Genomic DNA, 15,556 nt, shown 5'->3' with positions numbered 1-15,556 from the left:
CAAATTAGTCTTTGATACATCACACAATTGTTTATCTTGGATCCTTAATTCCATTAACTTCTTCTTTCTGTCCCCATCAATATCATATTCATACTCATGTTCACTATCAAACTCATCATGATTCAAACTTTCTATAACAACTATTTGTTGATCATTTTTACTTAATTCCACAACTTTAGAAGCATTTCTCATGAATTCACTATCTTTGTCAATGCTACAATGAAAGCCATTCATATCAACATCAAAGTCTTGTAGGTCCCTATCATGATTCGAATGATTGTTCAACTTGTGTTCTTCCTTTACAGTAAACACACTAATTTCCTTATTAAAGCAACATGCTGCTTTAAATTGTTAACATCAATTTCACTTTCTAATGGTTCTAATCCAAAATCCAAATTTGAATCAAGCACACAAAAATGGCAAGACATCTTAGAATTGCAATCATAACCAAGATCCATCACCATTTTACTTATCTCATAAACACTAAATGTATTGCAAATAAGTCAAAATAATATATCTTACCATTCACATAATCCCTACCTACATAGAGGATGAGTAAAATGGCCACCATAATGTGATTTGATTATAAACAGACCAGGATATTCATCAACATGTAAAATAAGAATGTGCAAATTTTAATCAAAATCAATGAAACACTAGAAGCAGGTTTAAAAAAAAAAAATTATGTATAAGAAATCTTACGATATTTGTTGTTGACATCAAAGGAGTTTAATTTGTTTGCATTTAATATACACTAGAATCCATTTGCTTGAGAACTAGGGTGTTTGCAGGTTTGTTGAGATGAAGAAGAAAAAAAATGAACTGTCGTTTGATTTTAGCTTGCTGCTGAACGTTAGGGGTTTTTTATTGGAATAAAATATTGTAAACGGACCATGTTGTCCTCACATGCATGTCACATGTGAGAGGTCAACGGTTAAATATTGACGGCTGTTTAACTTGGGTACTAACTACGGTAGTTCAACAAAACTGAGGTACCAACGAAGTAAAAAATAAAGTTTAGGTGTGAAAACCTGAACATACTATCTACTTATTTTTTTTTTCAAAATTTTAGTTTACTAATAATTGTTGGGCATATGTTAGAAAATTCCTAATCTTGAAAAGTGCTGATATTTAACCCAACGTATATTATTTTTCTTATTCATTTATAGTATTTTTTATTGTTTATAGCTCTTGACCCCTTCAAAATTGATATACCATCTTGGTTTTGAATGAAGTCAGTAGCCCTCAAGTGGTTTCTTTAATATTTTCACATAAATGAGAAGTCAATTTTAGATAAAGGACCCCTTCAAAATTAAATACCGTATTACTTTCTAGTAGTTCTTTCTCTTTTTAGAATGGTTTATTTTATTAAGAGACGGAATATGTTTTTAAAAGCTCTATGTTTGTTTTGCACGCCAACTGTTTGTGTTTATGCGTATATCTTGTTCAAGTTTAATTTTCATGATTTTAGGTAGTACGTTGATTAATGTTTGGGCTTATAGTTTTGAGTTTTGACTATGTGGACCATATAAATAAACTCCATAAACTAACTCCTTTAAAGAAACTACTATACTTTTATTAATTACCATTTCTAACTGATAATATATACAAGTGATGTTGTCTAAGTAGCATATTTTCAGTGTTGCCAAATATTCATAGGCAAATGTGAAATATTTGTAGTATCACAGCTGGTTATTTGCAGCAGATGTCGAATAGCATCAACCCATTTCTGTTTGTGCATCATACTCTTGCACTTGAACTCTAGATGACCCTTTGCTGTTTCAACCCCAAAAAAGGTATCATCTTCGTTTTCCGTTTCTGTACAGAATGCCCAAGAATCTTTCAACTCGCTGCTGACACCGTACACAACACCTGATCATACGACGATATTTTGATTAGTTGGTAACATTTTCATTTTGTGGGTCCCACTCATAACTAGGATGACACACACAAACGGCGGAGAATAAAGTAAAGGTGTATGGAAAATGAAAAATCTTGAACATGGAAATCATCATATACTTGTGGTTTTAGATTAGCAAAAGTTTTGAAGATTTGTATAAATGAAGTCAAATTAAGCTTGCCTTTATGCTTTGTGAAAAAGGCACCTCCAACATGAGAGCTCTTGATCTTTATAACAACCTGCAATTTGAGTTAATACTTGATAACTATTTGTATGTTTTGATCGAATCTTGAAAATTGAAACGAACCTAACTACAGTTTTTTCAAATTTACCTGGGATCTGTGGTTTATGTAGACAGATACTTGCTTCCAATGTAACCCTCCTAGAAATTCAATTTTATATAATTCAGTCAAATATTAATGAAATATGATATATTTTTAATCAAATTTACGTTGCATACTAACCGTTGTATATCTGTTGCAGCATCTCTTCAGTGCACTGATGCTCACTGCAGCGTGTTGTCATTTCACTATGAATATGATCCCCCATTCCCCTATGATCATATGGAAGTACACTCGCATTCTTTTTCGATTCTTTTGTAAATCTAGCTTTTAGTGCTGCTTCACCTCGCAATGCTATTTAATTAAAAAAAAAGAGAAATTTAATTAAGTTGTTTTCTCCTGAACCAATTTCTAGGCTACCTATGGTGCGTTTGATAAAACAAAATGATTAATCGTTGAATGCTTCATAATCTAAATAATTCAGACTCTGAGTAAACTTGATTTTGAACGAGAATAAAATCTTTGATAATCATTTTAAATAAATAATGTGAATGATGTAAAGTTAATAATTGTTCTTGATATAATTTAAAGAGGATCTTATATAAATTTAGGTGCTTAATGGTTAAAAAAGTGTTTCAGCTCTGTTCAGCATTGAATGTTCAACCATTCATTATCAACGCGCTCAATGCTAATCAACATTCAGCGTTGAATCATTCAATTAAATAATTAATAGCATAAAGTGAATGATGAAAATACTTGATGAATTATATAATGACCTGTTGCAGCTGCAGCGGTGAGAGTCACAAGATCGCTAGGAGTTTGAACGTCGGTAGCTGATTGGACAACGGAAACAAGAAGATTATGATCAGCTCCAGCAGATTCAGCCAACTCAGCACAATGAGTTGCTAATATTTGAGTAGCTGATGCAACCGCACTATTCATTCTAGAATCTTCCAACCGACCGGCTTCAGCAGAAGCAATTGAAGCCAACGATGCGGCTAACTCCGCCACGCACACGGCAGCATGTATATGCGCTTTCTCTGCCCTAATTTTATCTTTCTTTTCATAACTATGATGATGATGATGGTGATGGTGATGAAACCATTTCCCTATTGACCCAACCACACCATGAACGTGTGATACGTTCATAACAACCTGCGCCTGTTGTTGCGGATGCTGCTGCTGACTCATAGGCGGTTCGTGTGTTGAAAACACATGTAATGATCTGGACAAAAATTCCATCGGCTCCATTGGCGTTTCAGGCTGCGGAATGTAACTTTTTTCGGAACTACTATCAGTCTCAATTGGGTATAAATCACTTCTCCGAATACTATCACCGATTTCCATTTTCGGCTTTATAATGAACAGATGATGTGTTTGCTAGCTTCTATAAAAACACATATATTTGTCTGAGTTATTTGGTGAACTGATATAAATGGAAATATTTATATCTATTTTGGTGGATGAATTAACAAGTTATTGTCTCCCAAAAACACTACATAAGGCTTGATTTAGAATCTTGTGCTTGTAAATTGTTGTATATCTACCATAAATTAAGGTGTTGCTGCCTCAACCTCTCTTGTGTTTGTCCCTATGATGATAGTACATGCTTAAATCAAATTAAGGAGACTAATTATACTTTAGAATTTGTGATGTATTAGGATTCTAAATGCATGAATCTTGTACTCACACAACATTGAAATTACGAATTATAAATATTGAATCTTGAACAAAATAGTACAAATTAAGCACTAGGATCATTATGGGTGGGTATGCCGTTTTACCTTTTTTTAATATATGTATCTGATGGATATGAATATAAAATAACATGAGAAAACAAAGGTTCCCTGTCTTTGGGAGAACTTGTTTTCAACAAATTTTAGCAATCTGCTTCATTGCTTACTTAAAATTTATGTTCCTCTGTCCAACAAATGCATGAATCATTTTTACCTTCATTAAAATATATTGTTCAAAATAAATATACAACAACAACAATGGGGAGGTGAGTTGTGGATATCATAAAATAAAGAAAAGTTATTTCTCCGTTCGGAGCGAAACACTCCAATAGTAGAGGAAATTCTCACTCTCTCTGTTTAATAAATAAAGAGACTGCTTCTAAGAGGATCTCCGGTCAATAAATGGGAAATTTAAAAATAAATAAATAAATAAAAGATAATAAAAATTAGACACTATAAAAATGGTAGAATCAAATTTCTATGGATTTCAAATCCTGCATGGAATTCAAATTTAGGCTTTTAGCGTCATTCAAGTCGCAATAAATCGACGCTTGCTGTTGACTCGAAAAATAGAGCCGGTTCTAAATAAATATAGAAAACTATAGTTTACTGAAAAGGTGAGTATACAACATTCCATAATCAAAGAAACGGAAAATAATTGTACCCGACATGATTGATTATGCTGTTTTTCTTTATGAACTAATAGACTGAACAAGGGCGGACCTAATGTATTGTCATTGGTAAAATGAGCTACCAGCGAAATACGCGATGCAGTGATTTTTTTTTTTTAAACAGTGATACCATTAGACGGTGTTAATATTTTCGAGTGACATCATTGAATAGTGTAAATTTTGTTGAACTTTTAACTAGTGATACCCGTAACTACAATTTCTAGATCCGTCACCGAGACCGAACCGATGCATTTGTGATGAAAAGAATATATTCTGAATGATCTGTTGTTCTCACATTTACTAGTATATTCTTGTGTAAGTTAATCACAAATAGTGAAATAGTACATGACACCTGAAAAGATCTTAACTCCGTATAATTTAATTTAGATTAGATTTATATTTATAATAATATAATAATTACAATTAAGTAAAAAATAATGTGAAGAACGAAAACACGAATACATGGGATTTGGATAGATCATCTATGAGACCATGAATATCATACCAAGTATTTGTTAGCGGACTTGTATTATATTGTTTGTCTCTGTATTTAGGCCCATTTGTTTATCATAGGGCTTAGGCCAATATATCTTTTCATTAACATTGATCGTATACATAGATACAGTGGGCTGAGCCCTATTATAAGTCCGCTAACAGTTTTGAGTCCAAGTTCTCCAACCATCGTCAAATACTATCGATACTACCTACCATGAAACCTTAGAACTCTGAAAACTACGAAAAAATGATACTATCTAAAATACTTGAACTGATCTAACACAAATAAAATCTAATAAATCAAAAATCATGTAACGTTCACACAAATACAACTAAGAAGATCATGAAAACTTGAAAATTGAGGGTGTGTTACCTCTTAATTAGATGGTTCAGCACTGAATGCTGAACAATGTATCATTCGGCGTATTTGTTTTGACCTCTGAATGACATAAGACGCTGGATGGTTCAGCATTCAGTGTTGAACCATTTAGAGTTGAAACACTCTCTTAACTATTATGAGCCTAAATTTTCTAAAATATCCTACTTAAATTACATGCAGAACACTTATCAAACAATTATATTGACTTTTTTATTCACGTAAAATGTTTATAATATGATTTTACTTAATTTACAATTTCATATTGTTAATTCAAAATGATTATCAAATAAATTTTTGTCATTCAACACTAAATACATTCAAAACATTTGAATCCTTTGAAATATTAGTCATTTAATTTTATCAAATACATCTTGAAATGGTATGCTATACTATACACACATAAATAATACTTTATTTTAAAATTGACAAATATAAGGGTATGCACATCAAAGTAGGTCTACTAGCCTAACCATCAGATTTGCCGGCAAGTTAAGATTAAAAAAAATCTCACTAATGCTTCTTTACGGCTACATTTCCAAAGCTACCTTGTCACATTATGTGTCTTGATCTGAGCATGTGGAAAACATGTCTAATTTTTCTGTTGGTAGAATGAGAGCAGGAACTAAATAAAAAATGATGTACGTTTTTTTTTTTTTTTTATGGCAATTATTTTATTTTATATACAAAGCACATCATCCGGATTTAATTCCAAGATATGTCAAATTATTCAAAAAGAGAGTGTGAATAGAAGGTGCGCATAATGCGCAATTTACTAGGTACCAGATCTCGAGCTAATGACAATAATTTGATTACTCGAGGATTTACCTTTTTTGAGAGAGCCAATGTACTCCTTCATAAGAGGGTTTCCCCGCTTACCCAAAAAAATATATAAATATATAATATAAATATAAGACTAGCAAAAGCTACTAATTAGTAATTATAACGTTACTAAGAGCATTCCTAATGACAATGTTAATCCATCACCAATATTGATGTACAAAATTGACACCATTGGTAGTGGCATGCCAATGTGTTGCCAATCGACCATCGTCAACCATTTTGTCTCCTTGAAGCATAATGCATCACGGATATTTTGACTTTATTTATTTGTACATTTTGCTTTTAGATTTATACTGTGGTTTAATTAATAAGTTTATAGTATTTGAGGAAGATGTGATGGTTGGGAGTTGTTGAAACCTATTTCAGGCTAGCGGCTAACAAGTATCAGTACAGGTCTAGAACAACTTAGCGTGATGGAATTGATTGTCGATTGATGTTTATTCTCGGGACGGATCCGTGCAGACCCTGATCACAGTCTAAAACTGTGGGGTGGTTTGATCAGTCATTGCGAAGCCAAACTAAGAATTGGTCCGTTTAGCGCTTTGCGGCTAAGTCTTCAGGTTCTAGAGTAAGAAAGTACTGTGTGTGAGAGATAGTGTGTTCTTTGCCACAAGTCCAAGTGTCTGAAAAGTGACGGCGTAGGTGGCTTATATAAAAAATGAGTGCTCTGTAGTGGTCGGACACATGTGTCACGCTGCCATTGACTGATTTATGCAAAAAGTGTGTAACCCACTTTGTGATTTACGGTTACGTGGCATGTGTGCTGCTCACGTGTTCTTTTTAGGGCTTAAGCATAAGTAGCGGCCTTCAGGTTTTACGCAAAACGCTGGGCGGTCTGCTTTATATTTAAAAAGCTATTATGAACTACGTTGAACAACTATATATTAAAAATTGTTTAAATTCTATTTTATGGCTTTTAAGCGACTTTTCCAGCTTATAATGAACTTTTCATGTGTGCAAACCATATGACGCACCATTAAGTCCCCTAGTTTGATGTTTTTATTTTGTAAAAATAAAGACATTAAACTAAATCGAAATAAACTATTTTGCCTTGGGAAGAGATTTCTGTTCCGGCTGTCTTTTGCTGAACCGATTTGACTATCAATGATGACTTTTGGCGGTTGATTAGACCATTTAAAATATTTATTTTCAAACAAATAATTCGAATTTCAAATATATTTGTTAATCTTAACCATCCACGTGTCTTTATCTGAAAATTTTATATTTTTTAACCACCCCTATGAATACCCCTTATACTTGTTTCTTACAATTCTTTACGAATCCTCCTCTTTATTACCAGTTACCAGATACACTTTCACCAACACCGTTCTACAAGATTCTTGCGAAGCCTTTTAAGGTTTCATCTCGCCGCATCAAGGTTAGTGCTTCTATGTTCTCCACTTTTTGTAGTTATCTTATAATTTGACCATGGCCGAATCAACTAGTATTGTGGACGTGAAAGATGCGAAAGATGTAGGCACAATTTGCAGTTCGATGACTCAAGAGAGGTTAGATTTATTACGAACAACCTTTAGAAAACTTGATAAATTTCACCCAATGATTCCTTCCCCTAGTTATATAGTCGATAATCCACTTAAAAAGAAAATTAAATAACTGTTGGTAATCTTTGAATTCCTAATTCTCCCTTTCTTTTAAACATTCTTGAGCATTACAATGTTAGCTTAAGTCAAATACTCCCACACGGTCTCCAAAAAATAATTCTTATTGAGATGTACTTTAATTGTCATCAACAAACTCCAAGGTTAAAAGTTTTCATACTTTTTTCACATTCGTTGCATTAGCAAATGTTGGTATACATTTGATTCTAAGAAAGGAAAAGCATTTGTGGGAGATAAGGAGCTTTCCTTGCATGATTGGAAAGAACCCTTCTTTTTGTATATGAAGATATTATTGGTATCGACTTGATATCTGTTCGAAAGTGGTCGATTGCTGGTGTTGGTGATGGGAAGGCTAAACGTCGAGATAAAATAGATCGTGAACTTGTTGAAAGTCTTAGTGATTAAAGATTTCCACAAAGGCCTTGCCCGGAGAAAATACTTGTTCTTGCTGGTGTAAGTAGTGAGTGGCTGTCATCTATTGTTCCCCCTGAATTATCCCCCCGAATAAATGTTTACTTCCTTCCAAGAATTAGTTTCCCCACGAATTTTTCCCCCCCACTCACACACACACTTACACGCGCACACACACACATGCGTATATATATATATATATATATATATATATATATATATATATATATATATATATATATATATATATAGTGTCATCTGTGACAACCCGGAAATTTCCAACCAAATTTAAACTTTAATCTTTATATGTTTCCGACACGATAAGCAATATTTGTTAAGTTAAATTTCAAGAATTTTAAACTATGTTCATACATTCATTCAACCTCGACCAAGTTCCAACGATTCACGAACCATTAAACGAATATGATTATATATGTATATGTGTATATATATTATAACTTGAAACGTAAACAAAATATTAGATTAAATACTTTATATGATTGTATCTGTTTCAAAATGTTTATCAATAGAATTAGAAGATAAGATCAAATGATTGAATTATCAGATATATTGAATTATGATTACAAGTCTCTGTTGAAAGGCCCACGTTGATTTGAGAAATCTTTCTATTTTAACAATATTCGGAAAATGGTAAAGTGATTTATAAATAAGAACAAATTGTCAATCATTGAGAACTAGACAAAGGATAGTGGAAGATTGAATCTCATAAAGACTCGATTGATCTATTTAGTTTCAAACGTACAAAAACGTTTTCAGTTTAAAAAGAACTTTATTATTAAAACGTATATAACTTTTATAAATATCTAGAATCACTTTTGACAACTCATTACTTAACTAGTATGATAAAGATAACGATATTTATATTTTATTTTATTAAATATATATAACGATTTAAATTAATATTATATATATTTATACGTGTATTATACGTACATAGTTTTATACTTTTACTATACTTAAACTTTACCTTTACTTTATTTTTACTTTACTTTAACTTTAATAATTCATACTTTAATAATTCATACTTTAATAATTCACTTTAATAATTCATACTTTAATAATTCACTTTAATAATTCATACTTTAATAATTCACTTTAATAATTCATACTTTAATAATTCACTTTAATAATTCATACTTTAATAATTCACTTTAATAATTCAAAAATCTATTATAAATAGAATTCAATAGGTTTCATTATTTGATAGAAACTTGAAAATATTTTTCTCTAAACTCACTCAATCGATTTACATATATATATTTACTCCGTATTATTTCAAGATATTATTAGTATACATAAAATATTACGACGGAGTGCTGTCCGAGTGATTTCGAAATTGTTTTTCGAGTAGGATAGGATTAAGAAAATTATGGGTTATAGCCATGGAGGTGATTGAGTATGGTTCATGGGTATGCTCGTGAGGTCAATATAGTGTTTATCATTTCTGTTGCGTCTACGTACCTTTCCTGCAATATTGAATCTCAATATTGATACGCGAGTACTCATAATTTAACTTTTACATACTAATAGTGTATCCCTGACTAGTGCTCGAGTATTTAGGATTATGCATGCTTGTACTTTTGATATTGCCCTTAGACAGGTTAGGTTGAATCTTGAATTAGTTACACTTGCGGTTGAGATAAGGTATAAGATATGCATGTCCTTGGAAAGCTAGCGAAAAATTAAGAACTTTTCCTTTAGATATCGAATAGTTTCGATGAACGGATTAGAAGTTATAATCAATTGAATTTTCGATATTTTTATTAAAAATGATTATTATTATCGTCGTTTTTATCGTTGTTCTAGTTTTATCTTATTATTATTATTATCATTATTATTATCTTTATCAATAAAAGGGATTTATCATTAAAAATTATTTTTTTTATTATTACTATCATTATTATCGTTAAAGTTATAATTAGTATTATTATTATTATCCAATTATTATTATTATTATTATTATTAGTATTATTATTATTATTATTATTATCATTATTAATATATATATATATACATCATTATTTAAAAATGGTTATTGTTATTGTTATTATTATTATTACTATATTATCATTAAGATAATTATTAGTATTATCGTTAATAATGTTATAGTAACTATCATTATTAATATTAGTGTAATTAAAACAAATATTTGTAACACCTAATTATTTTGATTACTATTATTATCATTATTATGAACACGATATAAAAGACGATTAAAAGCTATCAAACGAAACGATTAGGAAATAATGAGTAAGAGTATCATGATGAAATTAAAATATTATAAGATATTGATTTAGATAAAATTATCGTTCTTATTATTTTTATCATTACTATTATTATTAAAAGTATCGTTAGTATTAAAACTATCATTTTAACAAAAATTATCATTTTAATAGAAATGTCATTGTTACTATAAAATATCATTATTATTATTATTTTAAATAGAATTATTATTTTAAAGATAATATTAAAAATTATCGTAAATATTAAAGTTATCATAATTAGAATTATCGTTTTATCATAATGTCATCTTAGTAATTATAAATATTGATATTTTTATAATAATAATTATTATTACAAAATAATACAACTTTTACTTACTATCATTATAGATATTATTTTATCAAATAAATATGTGATACAAACATATTTTACTACGTGTAATAACTTACTTTAATAATACTTATCATATTATCTTTATAATATTAAATGAACCCTATAAATTTTATTACTTAATATATATAAAAGTATATTTTATTTTATAAATTTAATATAAAATTTTATTTATTAATAAATAAATTATATTATTTACTCTAATAAATCTTTTAAAAATATTTAAAAATATAAAACGACGATATTTAAACTATATATTAATCATGTATAGATTTTTGGAAATTATTTTGAGTCAAATTTACTTTTGTTGACTTTTGAATATTAGTCTCGAGCATTAGGATTGTGGTACACTATGACTTAACCTAATTTGTTAGACAAATATTGACCAACACATAAATATATATAATTAATTTAGGTTCGTGAATCCGAGGCCAACCTTGCACTTGTTCAATGACGTTATATGTATTTTTACTACGAAATACAGTATGGTGAGTTTCATTTGCCTTTTTACCCTTTATATTTTTGGGACTGAGAATACATGTGCTTTTATAAATGTTTGACGAAATAGACACAAGTAATTGAAATTACATTCTATGGTTGAATTATCGAAATCGAATATGCCCCTTTTTATTAAAGTCTGGTAATCTAAGAATTAGAGAACAGACACCCTAATTGACGCGAATCCTAAAGATAGATCTATTGGGCCTAACAAACCCCATCCAAAGTACCGGATGCTTTAGTACTTCGAAATTTATATCATGTCCGAAGGAGGATCCCGGAATGATAGGGGATATTCTTATATGTATCTAGTTAATGTCGGTTACCAGGTGTTCGCCATATGAATGATTATTTTTGTCTCTATGCATGGGACGTATATTTATGAGAACTGGAAATGAAATTCTTGTGGTCTATTAAAATGATGGAAATAAATGATTATGATAAACTAATGAACTCACCAACCTTTTAGTTGACACTTTAAAGCATGTTTATTCTCAGGTGTTAAAGAAATATTCTGCTGTGCATTTGCTCATTTTAAAGATATTACTTAGAGTCTTTCATAGCATATTTTGAAGAACGTTGCATTCGAGTCATTGAGTTCATCAAAGATTATTATTAAATCAATTTATAGTTGGATAGTGGATATTATGAAATGGTATGCATGCCTGTCAATTTTCGATGTAAAGAAAGTTTGTCTTTTAAAAACGAATGCAATGTTTGTAAAATGTATCATATAGAGGTCAAATACCTCGCAATGTAATCAACTATTGTGAATCGTTTATAATGTATATGAACGGGTCCTTTCATCATCATCAAGACTAAATCCAAAACACTAAACCCTAATCGGGCTAAATTTTGATAAAAAAAAATTCACATGAGATGAAAAAAGATGATGAAAAAAACTCTAATTAAAACATTACTCATGATACATGTTATTATTTATTTATTCGAGCGTTTTTTCGCCAAAATAATAACATTTATCACAAAGTATTTTTTTAATGTTCATATTTTCGTGTGACTTTAATCTTTGAAAAAAAATACAAACATACGGATATATATATATATATATATATATATATATATATATATATATATATATATATATATATATATATATATATATATATATATATAGGGTCATCATCAAGACTAAATCCAAAACACTAAACCCTAATTGGGCTAAATTTTGATAAAAAAAAATTCACATGAGATGAAAAAAGATGATGAAAAAAACTCTAATTAAAACATTACTCATGATACATGTTATTATTTATTTATTCGAGCGTTTTTCCGTTAAAATAATAACATTTATCACACAGTATTTTTTTAATGTTCATATTTTCGTGTGACTTTAATCTTTGAAAAAAAAAAAATCAAACATACGGAAAAAAATTACTTCCCCCCTAAAAAAGTCCATCTTGATTAAAACAATATATATACGTTTATTACCTTGTGTATGGTTTGCATACACTGAAAGTTTACTCCATGTCGTGGGTGCCTTTTATTCTGAAGATCGGTTTACAATTGAGATCGCGTGATTTGCTATTTGACCACAAGTTATACAATAAACAAAACGAACAGTTTGCCATCTATTTGAAACGAAAGCATTGCGTTCTACTGAACGCTAAAATAAATGATACAAACTCCAACTAGTCCACGAAACGCTCGCTAGGCAACACAAAAACACCCTCCACGAGACTGACCAAAAATCTAAACAGAACACCTGATCGCCAAAATTCTAAATGCACTCGCCATAAACGGACCACCCAAAAACATCAGTTAAACGAATCTCCACCCACGAATGATCGAGACACTACCAGGAGACCTCCCCAAATAACCTAGCCCTTTCAGCTAAGTCATTATTATTGTAATATAAACTGCAAAAATTAAAAGAGTATATCTCCAAAAGAATACTAGAAAAAATTTGTGACAATAGCACACACATTTTTAAATGGGGTCACGTGCACCCATTAAGGAGTAAGTGGCTCCGCCTCTGTATATAACTTTATCAATTTAGAATTACTTTAAATTTAAATTTAAACTAGTCTGGGTCCGCCCCGCGCGATGCGGCGGGGGCTTTCGGCATGTGTATTCATATTTAACGTAGCGTTGTGTATTTACAGAGGGGAAAACGGCTCATGTCATAAGCGCCGTTTTAGATGTCGTTGTCTTAAGCGTTTTTTAAAAAGTGTCCGTTTCGAACGTAGTTAGTTTCGTTTTGTTCATAAATTTTTTTTTGAGTGTAACGGTGCTGTCGGAAAAATTTAACTTGCGGCGAACAGAAAGATACGGGTTGTCGTTGTGTTAAGCGTTTTTTAAAAAGTGTTCGTTTCGCGTATAGTTAGTCCCGCTGGGTTCGTGAGACTTTTTCGAGGTGAACGGTGGTATCGGAAAATTTTAACTCGCACCGAGGGAAAAGATAGAGCCCGTTATAAATGCGGGGGGAAATAGTTTCTTTTATTTTAATAAAATTTTATGTTTATACTTTCTACCCCTGAAAAATTGTAAACTTGAGGGGCTATTGGGTATATTGACTCGAAATTGAGGAACCGATTGTAGTGTGAACGCAAACTCAAAACAGAACCGGAATAAATTGAAGCTACACATTTTGTCATGGGGCTTAGTACAAAAGAGTTAAGAGTTAATAATAATTAATAATTAATAATTAATAAGATTTTTCAAGATCGTTGTAAGCATAAAAAAGATATTGGGGTAGTCGCTAAGACGCTAACATAACTCAAATTTAGAAATACGGCTATTTTACTCGGATCTTGATACTGATATGCCAATTGCTTAGAATATGCAAACTTGTTAAAAAAAAAAAAAAAACCTTTAAAGAATATAACATATCACCATAAACTTGATTAAAAGCTATAAAACCGTGATTGCGTTTAAAACCGGATAGCGCATAGACTTAACCTTATAGACAACGGTCAATGCGTAAGTGTGTTTCTCCTTCTAGAAACTAAGCAAGACCGTACGACCAGACTAAAACGTTATTTGGATCCGGTAATTATCGTTAACGGAGAGCGACTTCTGTTAAGCCGTTCAACATGAACTTGATTAATTGCATAGTTGCAGTACTCGTACTTAACTATTGTTTGAAATAGGTACTATAACATGACATGCTCAATCAGTTTCAACGTCTTAATTTTATTGCCTTGTATACGGAATTACTTACAACATATAATACACTTTGTTCGTCGAGTCATACTTTTACTAGTTGGCTAGGCAAGATCTTCATCTATTTCTGTTAGAATTTTCAAGTGGTTGCGTTTCATTCCAAATATGTTGACAAAACCTTATCCATTTTTAGCTTAGATATTATATTTAATAATTCTTATTTCGAAAGTGAAAGGAATGCTAACTTATCACGTTAATTATGTTGAAATAACAGCAGGATGATTTTTAAGAAGATTGATGTACGAGTATTAAATTAAGATAAAGATGACAATTGACACCAGTGTTGCAAAAAACCCGTTTACTCTCCGTTTAATCCTCGATTAATCATTTTTAAGGGCAGTCCGTTTCGATTTTTGAAAATCCGTTTAATTAATTGATCAACGTCGATTGATGGTTCAAAATCAAATTTGGTAATCAAAGTCGATCAAAGTCAAAATTGGTCAAAATTTAACATGAAGTTGAACTAGAATTTTAAAGATTTTAAACAAAATGAACACTTTTAGACAATTATGTTAAACTTTATAGTTATATTTATGATTTATTCTATATATTCACATATAATTTTTGAAATTTAATATTTTAATGTAAATAAATAGTACACTCCGATTAATCCCCGATTAATCTCCGAATTTCCGATTAATCCTTCAAAAGTCCCGAATGATTAATCCCCGAATAGCGAATTTTGCAACCTTGATTGACACCATTGAATTACGGAGTTATTTAGTTGAAATATCTCACTCTACTTTTGCAGGGTCTTATTCTTTCTCCTACGTTTGTAATCTTTTAGCATAAAGTTTATATTTGGGAAAATAGGTTTGGTTATATGCATCTTATGTGTAATGCAATTTTCTTTTTTTTTTCTTTTTTTCTGTTAATGGAGTATAAAAATCTAAAGCCAATAAAATACTT

General features: G+C 30.5%; 1 protein-coding gene across 1 annotated transcript; it reads right to left on the bottom strand.

Moving 5' to 3' along the window:
• Positions 1-1,636: 1,636 nt before the first annotated feature.
• On the bottom strand, positions 1,637-3,528 carry LOC139890272 (VAN3-binding protein-like). Its single transcript, XM_071873165.1, has 5 exons — positions 2,958-3,528; positions 2,365-2,535; positions 2,233-2,282; positions 2,082-2,139; positions 1,637-1,872 (listed from the first exon to the last, which is right to left on the bottom strand). Exons 1-5 carry the CDS (start codon positions 3,526-3,528, stop codon positions 1,637-1,639), a joined length of 1,086 nt encoding a protein of 361 aa, XP_071729266.1.
• Positions 3,529-15,556: the final 12,028 nt, after the last annotated feature.

This window comes from Rutidosis leptorrhynchoides, chromosome 2, assembly GCF_046630445.1.
Source record: "Rutidosis leptorrhynchoides isolate AG116_Rl617_1_P2 chromosome 2, CSIRO_AGI_Rlap_v1, whole genome shotgun sequence".
Classification (NCBI taxonomy): domain Eukaryota; kingdom Viridiplantae; phylum Streptophyta; class Magnoliopsida; order Asterales; family Asteraceae; genus Rutidosis; species Rutidosis leptorrhynchoides.
This window is presented reverse-complemented; position numbering and strand designations above follow the sequence as displayed.

Bases quoted from the DNA above. Each gene is read 5' to 3' on its own strand.
- LOC139890272 (XM_071873165.1), bottom strand. From the start codon at position 3,528: ATGGAAATCGGTGATAGTATTCGGAGAAGTGATTTATACCCAATTGAG. The intron at 2,536-2,957 runs GTCATTATATAA...TTAATTAAATAG, and splicing joins CACCGCTGCAGCTGCAACAG to CATTGCGAGGTGAAGCAGCA. The intron at 1,873-2,081 runs GCAAGCTTAATT...TCGTATGATCAG, and splicing joins CTTTTTCACAAAGCATAAAG to GTGTTGTGTACGGTGTCAGC.